The 20,123-nt window shown below is 41.4% G+C and overlaps 2 protein-coding genes across 3 annotated transcripts in view; one reads left to right on the top strand and one right to left on the bottom strand.

Moving 5' to 3' along the window:
* Positions 1-20,123, bottom strand: part of BRF1 (BRF1, RNA polymerase III transcription initiation factor subunit) — a 374,795-nt gene that overhangs the window by 197,848 nt on the left and 156,824 nt on the right. For both annotated transcript variants that reach the window (XM_019518468.1, XM_019518469.1), the window contains exons 4-5: positions 16,915-16,946; positions 4,170-4,242 (exon numbers count right to left, since the gene is read on the bottom strand). In XM_019518468.1, coding sequence (XP_019374013.1) covers positions 4,170-4,242; positions 16,915-16,946 — 105 coding nt within the window. The remainder of the gene's footprint in view (positions 1-4,169; positions 4,243-16,914; positions 16,947-20,123) is intronic.
* BTBD6 (BTB domain containing 6) lies at positions 23-2,180 on the top strand. Its single transcript, XM_019518470.1, has 3 exons — positions 23-150; positions 440-558; positions 786-2,180. Exons 1-3 carry the CDS (start codon positions 70-72, stop codon positions 1,816-1,818), a joined length of 1,233 nt encoding a protein of 410 aa, XP_019374015.1. The 5' UTR covers positions 23-69; the 3' UTR covers positions 1,819-2,180.

The raw sequence follows: 20,123 nt of genomic DNA, 5'->3' as shown, positions 1-20,123 counted from the left end.
CCGCGGGTCGGGGCTGCCCCGCGGCCACCGAGAGTCTAACGCGGCTTCTCCGCTTGCAGGAACGCGCTGATGTTCAATAACGAGCTCATGGCCGATGTGCACTTCGTCGTGGGCCCTCCGGGGGCATCCAAGAAAGTTCCTGCCCACAAGGTTGGTGCGGCTGATACGAGTTGCTTCCCCTTCCTCCTCCTCCCCGCACTCGGGAAGCAGACTTCCACGTGTCTCAGTCTCAATGGCATTTTCTTCCCCATCGGAGTAACGAACTGGCTCTCGTCTGTCTTTAAATGACACGGGCCTGGTTCAGGGAAGCTGTCTGGTGGAGCTGCAGCTTTTTAAGCTTTTCCCCGAGCGTGGCTTCTTCCATCGGCTCGCGTGTTTTGTAATCGCTGCTGCTACGTGCCACTAAGACGGTCTCTCCTCTCTCTCCTCCTTTTTACAGTATGTTTTGGCAGTCGGTAGCTCTGTCTTCTATGCTATGTTTTACGGTGATCTCGCAGAGGTCAAATCTGAAATCCATATTCCAGATGTGGAACCTGCCGCCTTTCTAATCCTATTAAAGTAAGTGGTCATTACAGCTTACGTGGGGAGAATCGGAAGTGGCTTGTAAAAGACAGGTCTCCTTTTAAACGGCACCTAGCAATCCACGTGTGCTACATCATTATGAGCTGTGCTGACAAATGCTGAATGCCAAATTGCTACATGCCACTTAAGATGATTGTAGCTTAATTTTGCCCAGCCTACTTCTTGCTTTTAAACAACATGCTTATTTCTGTTGTTGTGTTTAGGTACATGTACAGCGATGAAATTGACCTGGAGGCCGACACGGTGCTGGCTACGCTGTACGCTGCCAAGAAGTACATCGTCCCGGCCCTAGCAAAGGCTTGCGTCAATTTCCTGGAGACGAGTTTAGAAGCGAAAAATGCCTGCGTTCTTCTGTCTCAGAGCAGGCTCTTTGAGGAGCCAGAACTGACGCAGCGCTGCTGGGAAGTAATTGATGCTCAGGCAGAAATGGCACTGAAGTCGGAAGGCTTCTGTGAAATAGATCAACAAACGCTAGAGATCATTGTAACCCGGGAAGCGCTGAATACCAAGGAGGTGGTAGTTTTTGAGGCTGTTCTTAACTGGGCAGAGGCTGAATGCAAGAGACAAGGGCTACCAGTTACACCAAGGAACAAGAGGAATGTTTTAGGAAAAGCCTTGTATTTGGTGCGGATTCCAACTATGACTTTAGAAGAGTTTGCCAATGGTGCAGCTCAATCTGACATCCTTACCTTGGAGGAAACTCACAATATATTCTTATGGTATACAGCTGCAAATAAACCCAAGCTAGAATTTCCCTTGACAAAAAGAAAAGGACTTGTACCTCAGAGATGCCACCGATTTCAGTCATCTGCATATCGAAGTAACCAGTGGAGGTACAGGGGTCGGTGTGACAGCATCCAATTTGCTGTAGATAAACGGATATTTATAGCGGGACTGGGCTTGTATGGGTCAAGCTGTGGCAAAGCTGAATACAGTGTCAAAATTGAACTTAAACGCTTGGGCGTTGTTCTTGCTCAAAATCTCACAAAATTTACCTCGGATGGATCCAGTAATACTTTCTCAGTGTGGTTCGAGCACCCTGTGCAGATTGAGCAAGACACATTTTACAACGTAAGTGCCATTCTTGATGGCAATGAACTCAGTTATTTTGGACAAGAGGGAATGACTGAAGTACAGTGTGGAAAAGTGACATTCCAATTCCAGTGCTCCTCAGACAGTACCAATGGGACCGGAGTACAAGGTGGACAAATTCCTGAACTCATTTTCTATGCATGAGGCATTTCACTTTGATTGTATTCCAGTACTGCTATGCACACTAAGGGATTTTTTTTTTTTTTAATTTTACTACAGTTCTACAGCAGTATGGAATGTGACGCTACTTACCTATACTACATCAGGCTATCAAATACGTGAAGGAATGCTCTTGAACTTAATCTTATTTTATTTATTCATAAGCTGTTGACTTAATTATTACAACTGCAGTATGCAGAAAGAGGTTAAATTCCGCACGTATTGTGCATTTATTTTGTATATAGATGATAGCCAACTTGCAGATTGCAGCTGACTCAGACAGAATGTTCTAAAGTAGAGCAGTTTATGAATCTGTGAAATATAAAAACATTTTTACTTGCCCTAAACACTTGCGTACTTTAATCACTGCTGATGTGTTTTGGCTTGTTTCTGTGTGTTTTAAAAATACTTCTGGTACAGTTCACTTATCAAAATGATGTAAACAGAATACCTGCTTCTGTGTTTGTTCACGAAGGGCATGACTATATCGCCACACATACAGACATTGAGCTCTTTCTGGTTACCTTGCAGAGCAAACTGGGGAAAATATTCTGCTGCTTCCTCTTCTAAAGTTAACGTACCTGAAACCTCAGCTTTGTATACTAATATCTAAACCTTGGTATAAAACCAAGTTTAAGTTTAAATTTAATCTCAGCTTTAATTTATAACTGTACAAGTTCAAATTGCATTTAGTCTCTCTCAAATTGGGAAAGGTTTAAATTAAACAGACATCCATTTTTGAGTTTTTAGTTGTTAATTTTGTGCAAGACCTGAATGGACAGGGTCTCCGCTCTGGGATTTTAAAGCTTAGATTTTTATATTTAAATAGCCTCTTGATGGCAACCAAGGACCAGAATGTATTAATATTCTTAAACTGCCCCCATTCAAGAACAAGCTCAAGAGAGAAATAGGTCACTAACACAAATTAGGTTTTTTTTAATTATTGCTGATGGGGGGGGGGAAAAAACACCTCAAACACTCTACACACAGTATTACAGGTGTGTTTGTTTTTCATCCAGTTGAGGCATGTAATCTGCAATACCTTTTTTATCACTTATTTGCTCTTGCTAAGCAAACTAAAGGATATATCAACTACACAATAACTAGTATCTGCTACTTTATGACCATTAGTAAATATTCCCTTTGTCCAATCTCTACGTGCTATAACTAGTCCACCTCTTCCCACTCGTTGGGGGGGGGGGTACAAAACAGCAGCCCAGAACTAGAGGGTTCCTCTCACAGGTGGAGGTATGATCTGTCCTAGTCTAAAAAAGCTTCCTTGTTCATTTCTAGAGAAATGTGCTGGCTGCTCCATATTTGTAATATGTAACTTTAACCTAAAGTGTAATACATAGCTTCCCCTTCTGTCTTTAGAAACTGCAGTGCAAAATAAGAGAGGGAGATCAGAATTTTTTCTAACCAGAAAAAGAATACCCCTCAAATATTTAGAATATAAAAAGTGAATTGAACCAGGGACTTGTGTGATAGCTAGGTATTGTCACACAGTGCCTGCATTTCACATTCAATATTTGGACTGGTGATGCATCACATCCAGGGAGAGTAAGAGCTAGCTGTGAGCAAGCAGACTGAAATGGCCCTGTTCGGCAGTAGTCTCACTCCCACAATGTAGACTAAATTGTTTTGAGAGTGGGAGAAGCTACAGGGGAAGTAATAGGCTAGAGAGAGTGATAGTCACAAGACACTTATGAACCAATCATTGTAACTAGACTTGACAAGAATTCCACTGGATTAAATTAAAGCAAATTTGACAAAGTCCTGAAATATGATGTGTGTGCACTGCTACTGCCAGAACCATACAGTAGAGAGTAAAAATTGTTTTTGCACAACCCAGGGAGCAATCTTCTTCCACGCTCCACTTCTTTTAAATAGTTAACAAGCTAAAGCTCTTCCTTATTTTTCGTAAATCTTCCTGTATGTCAAGTGTTATTTATACCTGCTACAGTAAAGAACAATAAGTGAGCCTCACAAAATTTTAACTAATGTTATGCCTTGTTTGGACGAACTGTAATATTGTAAGCCTGTGCAGGTTTGGACATAAACATAGCTCTCATCTCAGTGCAGAGACTCAGAGCTTATGCTATACGCATACTTAGGTGGAGTGAATGACCAAACTAAAGCTTGGTGTTCAGATTAATTCTCTATATCTGTTTATTTTCAACTTTTTTACCACAACCTCTCTTGAATTTCATTGTAAACTGTCCTTTTCAGAGAGAGTATGGTACTATACAATTTTTTCAGGTTTCTAACAGCAACCATAAAACTATACCAAGTATATCAAAGTACCAAAAGCCAACTATTAACACAAAGAAAAATACCTATAGCTGGAGCATTTATGCAGAGCTCTCTGGCCAACAGAAGAAAAGTTTTTCCCAGCACATAGACATTCACCTGTTAAAAACAGAAAACATGCATTTGTTTTATGAGACTCAAATATTTAAACAAACAACAATCCATTTTAGAGAGAAAAAATACATCCTTGAAGCATGATATAACTTTAAAAGATATTACCAAAATAGTCTGGAATTAAAGTAGCCTTTTGATGCAAATCCAGAGATCTGTACAGAAGCTGTCGCTAAAACATATGTGAAAAGTTAACGTTGGCAGCCAAACCTAATTAAAAGACCACACCAAAAACAATTTCACTGCCTCACAACTTGTCCATTATGCTTTTCAACATAAATGACAGCTATCATGTCCCGAAGTCCATAGACAACTGTCTGATTGTCAGTTTGCATCTCAAAAGCTTAATATTTTATATAGTCATACATCAATGTTACATTAAACTGTAACGTGACAGTGGCATTCTTCTCCTAACATAACAAAACCTAAACAAATAATTGCAAGTTACTACAATTTTAGCTCTGTATAATCACGTCATGTCATATAATTAGAATTGCACAAGCACAAACCAAATTGCTTTTTCACAAAGGAAAGGAGTGGCACTCAATGCCCCAAGGATTCTTGCCTGTCTTCATTTTTCACTTGCTGCCCAAGCACTAACATACTGCTTTAATGAAGAAAGCTCTTATTCAGAAACTTGGTTACTTGAGAAATTACCTCTTTTTCTAAGAGGGTATATCACAGTTGAGATCGAGAGGTGCTCATACTGGGGCTCCCACAACAGAAACAAGGAACGGTTGTCAAGAGGTTCTCTGTAAGGGCTTAGAGTAGATGCCTACACCTAGGTCCACCAGAACTGTTAGCCTTCCAGGCACACTACAGGTCCCATCTTTTCCCTACTCCCTCTGCCCCTTTTCTTTAAGGCCATTGAGGAGGGTGTGGGCTAAGGCACAGATATTTATGGACAGTTCTTTGTATTCAGGTTTTTTAATTTTATGATATAAACCTCTATAGTATTTTAGAAGTCTTAAAGAAATTAAATACGGTACTAAGCTAGACCTGTGCAGCCAAGGAGAGGAGCTCAATATTCTTCCATTCCTAATTCACCCTGGGTATCCCTCCCAGTTACAGGAGCAAGCTGTTACCAAAAGGTATAAAGAAAGGTTAAAGTCTAAAACTCCAAATTCCTGCATGATACCGCAAAAAAATACGTAGGTATATATTTTTGGAAGTAGTGTGTACTCTGGTGGTTCTATGCAGCAGAAATGTCCCTCTGTCTTCTATACCAAGCTAAGTGAGGGTGCTTAATAAAGAAGAGAATGCAACTGGACCATTGAGATGCACCAAACAAGATGACAGAAGGTCCAAGGACGACATGCAGATCTCATTAGTAGGGATTCCTAATGGATGCCAAATTTACAGTGAGCTTTCTTCCTCTGTATCGGACATCTCTATCATGCAACTAAAAGTTTTTCACCTTCTTTAAGGAAAAAAAGGTAGCAGGAGAATTTTCCTTACCTGAATTCATTCAATGATCTTAACAAGAATCTCTAAGGCTTTCAAACACTCTCAGATCATTTAAACTCATTGCCCACATATGATCACAAAGGAACCCGCATATAAGTGCATGTTAACTCTTTCTATATGGAATAGTATGGGTTGAACATCTGTGATTGCAACTTCTGCAGATGGCCAATGGTGAGGCAGGTCTAGAAGGTATAAGTGTAGAATTTTTACCTTTCATGGAAAAAAGAAGGTAAAGATAAAAACCCCAAAGGGAATGTGTCACAGGAGACAAAGTGACATGTGTCCCTGCAATCAGGATTAAACTCGGTGCGTACTAAAGTTATTGAAATGAACAGACAGCTAGGTTAGACAGACAGATCCCAAATTTGCAAGCATTTCCTGTAGGAATTTGAGACTGTAAACCATGAGAATAGGATTAGAGCAAAACTATGCCATGTTTCCAATGTTGTGGTTCTGTAAAAGCATTGTAGTTTGCTTTAACAAACTACTTAATATATTCAAGAGATTTTTTTTTTCAAGTTATCATTCCAGCCTTTTAGCCAGCTGACATGGAATTATAACTAAGTTCCATAATTTAGAAATATAATCTGCCAGAAAGATTTTATTGTACAAAAAAAGAATAATAAAATTACTCCATTAGAGCCAAATACACCTGATTTTTCTCATCCCAGGCCTTCCTGACCTACCTAGTCCTGTCATTTAGTCTAGGGGAGTGGACAAATCAAGTCATCAAATACTCCTGGGGTTTTTTCCTCCTGGTATCATCCATAAATGACTGTTTTGTCCCTATCTAACCACATCTTTCTATACAATAGGACACTCCCTGGCAAACTTTCCATAAAAACACTCATCAAACATAAAAGCTATTTTAAAAAGGCAACGGAAACAGTTTCCTTTGGTTAAGTCCTAGAAATCAAAGAATTCCATTCATTTTTAAACAGAGCCAGATGCAGAGCTAAATTGCTTTACCGCAAAATGTTTCTTCCATCCCTGGACTTAACCAATGTCCCTAGGTCTAGGAGATACCTAAAATTTAATCCATCTAACCCACTGCTCCATGTCACCACATCAGGAAGAACAGTATGGCTGACCAGCAGGTGCAAAAAGAAATAAATATACCAGGGTATTTCTACTTAAAGATAAGAAGTCTGGTTTTTTGCAGTGTTTGGTTACTACTGATTCAGAGGGAAAGTCAGTATTATATCGCACTGGGCACATTATGTGTTATATTTTATAATTCATAGAACTCGTGCATTTTTAATGCCAGTGAGAGTGACAAAGAATGGGCAATATTTAACTGGCTCAGGCCGTCCTGGTAAACCAAGACTAGTGACGCATCAGTTTGATTTGCTTTAAGGGTATGTTTTTCATTTTGGAATTATCAAATATTCACAAGCACTGGGACATTTCTCCCTTTATATATATGAGAAATTAAAGATGGCACAAAGCTAACCCAGCAATCGATAACAGACTTGTACTGCTGCTAAAACATGACATTTAAAGAACTCAGCTGTTGATAATGTCCCATTAGCCCTTTCTCTGAGGTGATGTCTTAGAGTACCTGCAGACTCAGACAGACATCAGTGCGTCCACTTAGACTGAGTTTTCATTTAAAAGTTTCTTTGTACATCTATAAGAACCAGACACTACATCAAAAGAAAGGAAAAAGAAAAGGGCAAGGGCAAGGGTTACATTCTCCAGCAAACAAAAGCACCTTCCAGATAAAAGGTACCAAGGAAATGCGAACCAACGCATTTTGGCCCTTATTCTCTTGAAAATTAATTTATCCTAAGAAGGAGTTTTTCCTTCTTGTATTATTCCTTCAGATGCAGTTTGCGTTTGCCCACATTGCAGCAGCTAAAATTGCCCTCCAATGATTATATTTCATCTCTGCAGGCAGATTCATCTACTTTTAATATCCTCTGCATCAGGGGTGTCAAACCTGTTCCTCTTGACAGGCTGAATCTGGACCCAGCAATGGAGGCAGTGCAAGCGGCAGTGGCACAGGGGCTAACAGAGCTGTCGCCACCACCATTCACCAGACCTTTCCAATGAGGAATTTGGCAGCAGGCTGCCAGGAACTCCATGGACCAGATCTCTGACACTCCTGCTCTACATTTCTCGCCGAAGCTGTGGACTTTTCAAATGGTATTTTTCAGGTGTCATTTCCCTAGGGGACACAGGAAAACTTCCTAATCCTTCAATATCCTTATCTTTATCCTTCAATAAGGTCAGCTATCAGACCTAAAAAGGTCCACTAAAAAGATGGGTAAGGAGACAAATAGCTAAAAGTAGTGGAAAAATAGGTTAGGGATCACTTGGAGAAACCTGATGCTTTCAAGTTGTCAGGGCCAGATGGGGTGGGGACCCCAGGGTACTAAAGGAATCGGCTGAGGTAATTTCAGAACCATTTGAGAAACTCTAAGAAATCAGATGCGCTGAGAAATCCTGGAGGTCAGGTGAGATCTTAAATTATTAGAAAAGGGCAAATAATAGTGCCCAACTCTAAGAAAAGCAAAAAAGGAGGATCATGGAATTATGGATCAGTCAGCCTCGACAGCTAGAAAGATCATGGAGCAGGTCCTCAACCAATCCATTGTGAAGCACAGACGAGACCAAGAATAGCCAGCCTGGATTCACCAGGAGCAAATCATCAGGCTGACCAACCTGACTAGCTTCTACAAGCTCTGTGAATGAGAGGAGAGCAGTGGATGCAATATACTTTGACTTTAGCAAGGCTTTTGAAGCAGTCTCCCACAGCATCCTCATGAATAAGCTAAGGAAACACAAACTAGATGAAAGTACTATAAGGTGGATATGTAACTGGTTAGATCATCATGCTAAATGAGTAGTCATCAATGGTTCAATGTCTAGCTGGAAGGAGGCATCAAGTAGGGCTGCCACAGGTCTCTCCTAGGTCTGGTATTGTTTAACATCTTTACTAATGATTTGGACAACAGGACTGAGCGCATGCTTTGCAAGTCTGCAGACAGCACCAAGTTGGGTGGAGTTGCAGACATTCTGGAGGGTAGGGCTAGAAGCTACAATGATATGGATAAACTGGAGAAGTGGTCCCCCAGAAAAATCAGATGAAATTCAACAAGAACAAGTGTGAAGTCCTGCACTTGGACAGAATAACTGCATATACAAATACACACTGGGGAATGGTTGGCTATGCTGCAGTACTATGAAGAAGAACCAAGGGGGTTACACAGGACCACAGCTGAATGAGCCAACAGTGTGCACCTGTTGCAAAAAAGGGAGGGCAAAAGGGCGGGGGGGGCGTAGAAGGTAAAAAGCCAACAGTACACTGAATTGTGTCAACCTGGAATATCATTTGCAAATCAAAGGCAGCAATTCTTCTGTTCTTTTCAGTACCGATGAGCTGCCTCGTGGACTGCTCTGTCCAATTTCAGGACGCACGCTTCAAGAAGGATATGCAGAGTTTGAAAAGAGTCCAGTACAGAGGAACAAAAATGATTGGAGGTCTGGGACACATGATTTATGAGGAAAGGCTTAAAGAACTAGGATTATCTAGCCTGAAGAGAGAAATACTCAGTGCTGAAATACTCAATGCCTTTTTTACCACTTTCTTCACAGGAAGGTCAGCTCCCAGACCACTGCACCTGGTACCACAGTTTAGGGAGCAGATGAGCAGCCAACAGTGGTGAAAAAACAGGTTAGGGACTATTTAGAAAAGTTGGACGTGTACAACTCAACAGAACCAGATGCAACACACTCAAGAGTGTTGAGGGAATTGCCTGGTGTGATTGTGGCCATCTCTGAAAACTCGTGGCAATCAGGAAAGGTCCCAGACAATTGGAGAAGGGCAAATACAGTGCCCATCTTTAAGAAAGGGAACAAGGAGGATCCAGGGAACTACAAAGCGGTCAGCCTCACCTCAGTCCCTGGGAAAATCATGGAGCAGGTCCTCAAGGAATCCATTTCTAAACACTTGGAAGAGAAGGAGATTGGGAACAGTCGGCAGGGATTCACCAGAAACAAGTCATACCTGACCAACCCGACTGCCTTCTATGATGAGATGACTGGCTCTGTGGATGCGGGGAGAGCAGCGGATATAATATACCTTGACTTTAGCAAGGCTTTTGATATTGTCTCTCACAACCATCTCACAAGCAAGCTAAGGAAGTATGGATTGGATGAATTAACTTTAAGGTAAACAGAAAACTAGTTGAATCATCAGGCTCAAAGGGTAGAAAATCAGTGACTTGATATCTGCTGGCAGCAGGGATCAAGTGAGTGCCCCAGGGGTTTAGGCCAGTTTTGTCCAATATCCTCATCAATGAGCTAGAAGATGGGACAGAGCGCACCCTCAGCAAGGATGACGCCAAGCTGCGGAAAGTAGTAGGTATGCTGGAAAGTAGGGCTAGGATTCAGGAAGACCTAGAGAAATTAGAGGATTGGACCAAAAGAAATCTCTCATGAGGTTCAACAAGGACAAGTACAAAGCCCTGCACTTAGGACGGAGCAACCCCATGCACTGGTACAGGCTGGTGACTGATTGGCTAAGCAGTAGCTCTGCAGAAAAGGACCTGGGGGCTACAGTGGACAATAAGCCCAGTATGAACTAATAGTATGCCCTTTTTGTGAAGGACAATTTTGGCCCCTAGTACAGAAAAGATGTGGAAAAATTGGAGAGAGTCCACCAGAGAGCAGTGAAAACAGTTAGGGGGTTGGGCTCATAACTTTTGAGGACTGGCTGAGGGAACTGGGCTTATTTAGTCTGGAGAAAACTGAGGGCAGCTTTAACAGCAGCCTTCAACTACCTGAAGGGTTGTTCAAAAGAGGATGGAGCTAGACTGTTCTCACTGGTGGCAGATGACAGAACAAGGAGCAATGGTCTCAAGCTTCAGCATGGGAAGTTTAGATTAGTTATTAGGAAAAACCTCTCTCACTAGGAGGGTAGTAAAGCACTGGAACAGGTTACCCAGAAAGGTGGTAGAATCTCCTTCCTTGGAAGTTTTTAAGGCCCAGGTAGACAAAGCCTTGGCTGGGATGATCTAGTTGGAGATGGTCCTGTTTTGATCAGGGGTTGGACTACATGACCTCCTGTGGTCCCTTCCAGCCCTCACCCTTCTATGACTAAGACTGAAGGGGGATTTGTTAACAGTCTTCATATACAAAAATCACAGAGAATGAGGGTTGGAAGGGACCTCAGGAGGTTGTCTAGTCCAACCCCCTGCTCAAAGCAGGGCCACACCAAACTAGATCATTCCAGCCAGGCCTTAAAAACCTTCAAGGATGGTGATTCAAGAAGCGCTGTTATAAAGAGGATAAAGATGGGTTTTTTTCTGTGGCAGCAGGGGACAAGACAAGGAGAAATGGCCCCAAACTCCTATAGAAGAAATTTAGGTTGGAGTTTTGGGGGACCTTTCTGGCTATGAGGATGGCCAAGCACTGGAAGAATCTACATACAAGAAATAGTGAAATTTGCATCCCTGGAAATTTTCAAGAGCAGGTTGAACAGCCACTTGGCTGAGATGGCTTATCCAGAGCTGATCCTCCCTTCAACAAAGGGCTGGGTTAGATCTTGTAAGGCTCCTTCCAGCCCTACTTTCCTGTTAACTCTTTTTACACTTCTTCTCACATCATGCCTGAAAGTCATAAGAGTGCACAAGTACACTTCATCTTTGAAAACAACAACACAAGTCCTACTTACTAGTGGTTAGTGAGTTCATCAGGTTTCCAATCTAATGCGTGCTACAGCTTGAAAAAAATCTCCAGGAGAAAAACAAATCTCACAAAAAAAACTACATCTCTCAAAGATATTGCCTGATGGTGGTAACAGCTGAAAATGAGCCCAAGGGATAAACTCTGATCCAATGAAGTAGGTAAATTTATAATGAGACAACCTGCGTGATGGGATATTTCCAGATAAGCTTTACAAATCAAAGTATGACTTTGGAATAAAATACTGAGAAGACTGACAGTTTTATAATTTGCAGAAAGACCAGAACTGAGATGGTCAGAATGCACAACACTTGTTCTGGCCGCAGCTGTTTGCCTAAAGAATTAAACAAGCGTGAAAAGCAAATGTGCTCTTAGAGTGTCTATCGCCAAGGGAAGCAGCACCTGAGGTTATTTGATTCATTATCTTTAACATTTATAATGCATTACACCTGAAGCCACAACCAGGTTGTCTAAATTAACTATATCAACCAATATAAATTTGCAATGACATAATGGAAGCAAATTCAGTCAAGCTCAGGTCATAAAACTCATAGCGTATTAGTGATGAAAGTAAGTTAACCTTTGAACCAGTTGAACTAATACAGCTAAAATACTGCATTTAACCCAAACGAGGTAAACAACCCAGATCTCACAATCTTAAAATGAAATCCTGTTATTTTGCAAGTCACAGAGACAAATATGAACCCACCCCTTTTCCAATGAGACAGACCAAAAGTCATTAAGAGCTTTCTTCTCATCTTGTGCTGAAAAATAATTCCCTCAATTGAAGTGCTCACAGGAGAGTGAATCAGTCCACTTACAGCAGTATTGCTACTCCTTTTTCTGACAAGAAAACTCTACAGTGAACCTTACATAGCCACTAAAGCAAGGCAATATAAGAATAATCACGCTATGCCTATATGAGAGTCAGCCACCCCACTTCTACATCAGTCAGAAATCTTCCTGAAGAAATAAGCAGTAAAAGATTCACAAAAAAGGAGAAAAAGCTCATTAATTGAAAAACCAAACCTGAAGCAAAGATATTTTTGAGAAAGACATGGAAGATAAGGAATAGCATCAGGGATCAGCAACCTACAAATCTGGCCCGGGGGGTCATTCTCATGGAGCTGCATCGTGCTGCCTCTCTGCTTTGTAGCACTTCTCTCTGCTGCAGGGGCTGGCAAGCTAGCAACCAGCTGCTCAGACAGCAGGGGTAGAGACTTCTGGCCCACAGCAGACTGGGTCAGAAGCTTTGGCCTATGCCGGCAAAAGGACACCGACCCCTGGGCTATATCAAACAGAATGACCAGGTAACTAATTTACATTTCTTCTTTATGTTCCTCTCTCCTTTAACAACAAACCCTTACAGTAAGAAAGAGCCTCATATAATGTGAAGCCATGCTGCAGCCACATTAAAGATGCCATTTCTCTGCACAGGAATCAAAGATCAAAGGTAACACCTACTTTTGCCTAAAGGCTACTGTGACCACATCTCAAGATCATGATACTAGAGATTACAAGAGGCAGCCCAGGAACAGATTGGCATTTCCATGATTAGAGGGACAAACTTTCAACATACTGGGAGATCAAAACTCTAGCCAGTGGTCTTCCCCAGATGAAAGGAAGACAAGTCCCTCAAAACAAATGGGTAAACCTAAACCATAAAAAGTTAAGGAAAAACTAGGCACGTTTCTCAACTCATAAACAGCTAAGAATGCAATCTAGATTGGAGTAACAGGGAAAGAAGCAAAGGCTGTGAATATGCCTCTCTCAAAAAAAGAAAAAAAATAAAATAAAAAGAATAGACTATAGTAGACACCAAACAAGGGGAAATTCAAAATCATTCTCTGCAAATATAGAAAAGGTTCCTGATCATTAATAGAGAAAGATTAGTCACTGATGTTTCAAGATGCAAGCCTCTTGCTGGCTGATCAAGTGACTATAAAGTGATGGAAAGAACAACCTTACTTGCGGTGTTTCAAAGTCCACAGGATGAAGTTGCCAGTCATGGAATGTAAGAAGGACCCAATAAAAACTTGACCTTTTCAATACAAAAATAGATACAAACAAAAATCCCACTAAGCGATGGATTTAATCTTCAATAAAAAGCAAACATCCCCTCCCACCCCCACCCCAATTCTGAAACCTCAAAATCACAAAATGGACTGGTCAGTCTTCTGCCAGGCCAGCTCTATTGAAATAAAGCTCAGAAAGGAAGACCGCAACCCCAGTTCTCCTTTGTCAAATAAGAGGTAGCAAAGTCAAACAGTTGTTGCTACAATACATAGTTGCCTAAGCCCAGGGGAAAAAATAATAGATCCCTACAGTTCCTTCCACCAACATAAGGTGCATAACAAGTTTTACACCAGAAGAACACTACTGAAAATGAAGTTATTTTGTTTCGTTAATGGAAAATATGGGACCACATCCACAGGCAACCCTTAAAAGACATCAGAAGTTGTACGCCATTATGGACAAGTGGTATTATGGTGCTAAGAGTTAGCATTCCCTAGCTTCCCAATGGACAGAAACCCTGGTCTCAGAAGTGTAGAATTCAAATCATACAGGCCTTTAGTTTTTCCAAAGGGACGCATGAAGAGAGAAAGAACAACTTTTCTAAGGGGAACAGGATTCAGAGACTTGGCTGAATTAAGGAAAAATTCAGACTCTTCTTCATACACATATTGTTTTTGCCAGAGCCCAGGCCCAAACATCCAGAGGACAATAATCCACAACTCTCTCCCACCATAATGTGCTCCTAGGCACTACGGACCTCAGAGTAGAACAGCCCTTTGTCATCTCCCACTTCCCTTTAGGATCTTCACCTGGGGTCTGTGGAATAAGGCTGCACCTTGTTAGATGCAGACCAAAACAGTGACACAGAAGTTAAATGGACTGACTCTGGATTTTCTTTTTTAGCTGGAATCATAATGCTTACTTTACCAATTTGCAGTAGAATGAAGGGCTTTGCAGCAATTATAATTGTTAAAGTGGGGGTGGGAGGGAGATGTCCACCCTAAGGTATTAAGTAATGAACTCACTAAATCATTTGAAGCCATTCTACAAAATATTTTGCTTAACAAGCATTCTTTAAAGTGAATGCCAGAGGTCAGTCTGTCTACCGGACTCCCACAGGTCAATTTACCACCACAAATATCAAAGCAGCAGCAAAGAAGAGAATTCTGTAGGAATGCTCCCAGATGCCAGTCACTTACAGACTGCCAAAAGTTGGTCCAGTGGATCCAGCAAAAAAGAAAAAAAAAATTCAGTTTGATAAATTTAACAAAATTCAGTTTTAAGCATTTCCAAAAAAAAGAGGTCTCTCTGATGCAGAAAGACAGCAAGTTTGCTTGAGCAAGAAAAACTGTTATTTCTATCACAAAATCTGTACATCTGATCTAAAAATAGTTAAGCTGTTCAGGTTAATATTTCCTGCATCTGGAATATAATAAAATACATTTCTCATTCTTTAATGTCTGTTTCTACCACAAGACACTAACGACATCATTTGATCTTGTATTTATGCCACTATAAACATTTTTATGGTGCCACAAATAGTGATCAAATAGACATCCCTTCCCTACCCTTCATCATGCCAAATCAGTGGCTATGCTGAAAGGTAGCCTAAGTAAAACAGTGACACTTTATTGCAGCTGATATCTGTTTGCTCTGCAAAAGGAGAGTACGAGCAGCATGGAGCTGCCAACTCTCTCCAGACATCCCAGGTACTCTGTGGGGGCAAGAGAGGCCCAATCCTGCAAACCCTGGGAATCCCCATGCAGGACTGGGCCCCTCAAGCCCCAGGACCTGTCTGGCTTTTCCCCAATTACAGAGATGCACCCAGGGGAATCTTGGGGCACCTTTATGTAAGCAGGGAAAAAGTCAGGATTCCCCAGGCACAACTCCGTAAGCAGGGACTGCTCAAGTTAATCATGGTGTGGAGGCACAGGACCTAGGAATCCCCAGTGCCCCATGTCTCCAAGCTGGATCCTTGCCGACCTGTGCCTCCATGCTGTACCTGTGTCGACCTGCGCTTCTTGGCAGAGGCAAGGGGTGGCAAGATACCAACAAGGAGGGGCAAGGCAGGATGGCATGGAACCCCAGAAATTCCCAGCACCCCATGCCAGGACCCATGCCGACCTGCACATCCAGGTGAGGCGCAAGCAAATGTGGGTTCTGCGAAAGAGATGCAGGGAAGCAAGACATTCAGGCAATCCCTGGGCAAAGGAAAAATGCTGCCTAATGTCCTGCATCAAGTCCCTGCCCAATGCAGGACAACAAGAGATGCGTTTTACCCAACAGAGTGGATCAGCTGTGGCTGTGATCCGCCTCATTCGGCAATGTTCGTTTTTACATTTAGTGCCGTTGGTGGGAATTCTAGCAGGTGTCCTTTGGAAGGTACAAATACTTTCAAGTGATGGTAAAGCATCTGAATTTTCTGTTTTTTCCTAGGTACAATTTATCAGTCTTAGACTGCAGAACTAGATCTCAGGTAGGTAGTGGGGAGAGCCCATCTATCTGAAAATACTGGGTCTTACTCTGCCTTAGAAAGTCAATGAACTGTCTCCTAGTTTTTTCCAGCACCTCCATACCAATCTAAGAACTCTTCCATAGACTAATGACTATTTTAGCCCATATGTAGTATGACTTCTTTTATAGATTCAGTACCTCTGATTATGTTTCATGTCTTGTAGTTTTACTGTGATCTCCCTATGTAGCAATACATTATATAAGAAATCACAGTTTTAAATGAAATAAACTTCACCCCACACAGATATGTGGGCGCATAAGCACACAGCACCCACCCCCACACTCTATTTGGTTATAACTAAGCATACAACTTACTGAAAATTTGGAGCGGATAAGAATGTTAATTATTTTAAGAATTAAAGATTCATCCGATTATTCTAATTCCATCAGATTCCTTTAAGAAATAAATAGCCTTCAGAAGGATGCCATTTACAAAGACAGCTGGGAAGACAAATATAGACATTACCATCCTACTTGTATTGTATGCAAAATAGTTACAATATGTCAAGAGAGTATATATGTACATTCATTAACAAAGCTCTATATCCACGTGCTTTAAAGTGTATACAACTCTTAAAATACATTTTACAAAATGTGCCCCAGTGCTTTGCTAATATATTTAAGTGGCATTTCTACTAAGAAAAGTTATTTACGTCTTTAACAGCTGTTATTTTTTAAATGTGTAAAATCTGACCTTGTGGCACTGCAATGCCATTGTAAGTGCTGATGGAAAGATTGTACTAACTGTTGATTTGTTATTTGTGAAGTTTAAAAAATAAAAGAAGCACTTGAGCTTTTATTTCACTGAACAATTACCCCGATTTACAAGCTCTATGATTTTCCTGTCCGGAATCTTTAAGGAAACAGATAATTACAGCTTCCTAAATACTACACATTGGTAGTTCTTTGCTTGTATTCAGTTTTAAGGTTTAATGTTTGAACAAAAGACTTAAACAAAAACAGATACAATACCTGAAGGAGGTCACTGAGGTCAAGTAACATGTCTGTGAAAAAGTCAAGGAATATGAATGCTTGTTACATGTGATAATGCTTGTTAGTTGATTGGCACCTAAAAAAGGAAGAAATAGAAATCAAGTCAGGCCACCAGCATAAAAAATGGGTTAAGGAGTCTGCTCCCACATTCCTGCTAACACATTAGAGTATTAGTTTAGCACCCGAGGAAGTTCTGCCTACTGTCACAACAGGGCATGAGATGTCACTCCAGACAAAACAGGTATAAAAAGGAAGGGTTAAAATGGTCCCTTAAGAAGCAAGCAGCACCTTGGGTAATGAACAAAGACTATGTATGCTGTATATGTATTCGTTTAAAAAAAACAAAAAAAACAAAAAAAAAACAACACACAGATGGTATGTCAGAGATGATGGCTTCATTTTTTTTAAATCTAATTAGTCATTTGATAATTGGACTGAGCCAAAGTAGGACCAGATAGAAATCCACAGAAGAAAAACTAGCTGACAGGCTAGAAAGACTGAGGACCCTCCAGGGGCAGGAAGAGAATGCCGTGTTAGCTCCACTCTTCTCCTTCCAGAAGGATAGGGGCCTTCACATCAGTTCCCATTATTTTTTATACTTGAGTCATAAAGAGAAGGGGAGGGTGTAGGCTCCAAAGTTGGAACAGACTACTTTATTATGTAGAAATACAAACTACAATTCATTAATAAACCCAAACACCTTCCAAACAAAACCAAAACTACAAGAAAGACTTCAGCATTACATTTTTCTGAAGCTATTAAATGGTTTCTTTTCTTACAGTACCTTGAGGAAAAAAGTAGCAGAAATTAAAAACAGATAAACAATCTGTAGCTGCCAAAATAATAACTGCATAATAACAAAACAAAAAAAATACAGATAACAGCAGTTGCTTTATTTAAATATTTTTTGAAAACTATTTTTTCGTAAACAAATTCTTCTTAATACCATGTGCTGAGTTGTGCGAGCATAAACATTCTACACTTTGATGCTATTATCAAAGCTATTTTTTCCTTAAACTCCTTTTTTACGAGAATAAAGACAAAACCTGATATTGTCATATTTGCTCACATACAACATCACCAAATACAACATGAACTTATTTTCAGAAGGCCCCAAAAAGGAAAAAATATCTTAGCCTGGAGAATGGGTAATGACCTGAGGTCTCCAGGGCTGTGGGCCGCACACAAGGACTGGGGGCCAGGTCCACGCGCCAGAGCAGGGGGCTTGGGAACCAGAGGCCAGAGCTGGGAGCCACACACCAGCCCCAACCTCATGGGCAGGCCTGATTCAGCTGCCCCAGCACTGGGGCCACGCGGCAGGGCTCGATCCAGCTACAGTGAGGCTGGGGACCACGCAGTGGGGAAACCACACACACCAGCTCCAGAGCCAGTCTGCAGCCCTGGACTCACCATGCCCAGTCCAACCCGGCAAGTGGCTCCAGAGCCGGTGCACAAGATCTGTCCACATGGCCAGTCCCATGCTCCAGCCAGGTCCAGCACATTGCTGGGGAGAGGGGGCTACCATGAGTTCCAGATATTTGGGGGTGGGAGCCATGGCAATTAATACTGCCACCACTCCCTGTCCCTCCCTCCCTGCTGCCAAATGTCCAGACCCAAAAGCAGGTTTTTTCCTCACGTATAATGAGCACCCTACATTTTTCCCATCTGATTTTGGGGGAAAGGTACAGGTTATATATGAGAAACCGTGATAGCTAACTGGGTTTAGCATAAATACTGTGAAAATGTTCTGGTTTTAGAATTAAAACAAGCAATTCAACTGAAAAGGGCAACGCGAACGTAACAGATCAAAAAATATGGTAAGTTATCACAGAATAATCCAGTATGCAGTTGTGCAACTCTTAGCCTGTGGACTGACATTTTTCTATGAATACCACCAGGTTGGATAGAGTAGAATCCCGGTAAATTTACGTACAACCATTCATTTCATTTCTACTCAGCATTTTTATCCCCATGTTATATTAAAACTATATAGGATTCAATACTCCACATTTCTATCTGCAAACATTTGTGATGTTCAACAGAAAATAAAATAAATAAAAACAAAGTTCTACCCACCATACCATGCTAATATTCTCAGTACAAGGTAAACGTCAATAACGTGAGACAATGATACGGCTGAGCATTTTATTAGAAATGATCCTTGCAGATCTCTGAAATAAAATCTGAAATTCATTATATAAATTTAGTAATCTTAAAAAATTAAAATCAGCAGCAAGACCATGCAAAAACTATAACCCATTAAAAAAAAGAATGTTAATGCAAAACAGAAATCCAAGCAAAGCACTACTGAAAGAGTCAGAACTAAACTGGCCTTGCTTAGCAGGGAGGAAAAAAAACGAAAAAGCAGACATTAAAATGGATGGGACAAAAAGACAGCTGCTTTTCAATCACAGTGAGACTAGCATGTCTGTCTGTCTCTCTCTCCCCTATCATGCACATGCACACACAAACAAATGCAGCTGGTTTTAAAAGTTACACCCACTATAGCCTTCCTGAGTAGAAACATATCCACACTGTAGGCTAATTTCGTGCACAAACAGAATCTAAAAATGTGACCACTAGGCTCCCATTTTTTATTTGTAACAAGTACTTTAGGTCTCAGTTTTCAAAAGTGACTTGCGATTTGTCTCAGCTTCTGAAAAAAAACTAATTAAAAACCCTCAATGTAGTTAATTCAGTTAGATATACATCTGATATTGCTAAGAATTTTATTTTCAGTAGGAGTCAGGTACCATAAATACAGGCAACGCTGAGGCAATGCACTGCAACAATATAGCCACTTCCATGTGGCATTACAGAGGTCAGCAATGTTTTTGGGCAGAGACACCCACTAACCTCTACTTAAAAGATGTTGGCATGCCAGGGGCAGATGGCAGGGGAGCTGTGTAGGGCCCGATCCTTTTTGTGGCAGCACAGCCCATGCCCCTTCCCCACCGTCCACCTGCCACCAGCAACAAGCTGAGCCAGGGCTTCACAGACCCCAGTGCAGATGCTTGCAGTCTCCCCACCAACTGCTGCCAGCAGCCCAGGCTCCATGGCAGGAGGCAGGGGCCTGCCCAGAGCCCAGCCCAGCTGGGAAGCTGCAAGCAGCTGCAGTGGGGTCCACGGAGCCTCAGCCCAGCTCACTGCTGGCAGCAGGTGCACACACACCTCTCGGCAGACAGCAG

The sequence above is a fragment of the Gavialis gangeticus genome, unplaced genomic scaffold (assembly GCF_001723915.1).
Source record: "Gavialis gangeticus isolate Ggan-Ray unplaced genomic scaffold, GavGan_comp1, whole genome shotgun sequence".
Classification (NCBI taxonomy): domain Eukaryota; kingdom Metazoa; phylum Chordata; order Crocodylia; family Gavialidae; genus Gavialis; species Gavialis gangeticus.
The sequence above is the reverse complement of the archived record's forward strand: the minus strand, read 5'-3'. Positions and strand labels throughout refer to the sequence as shown.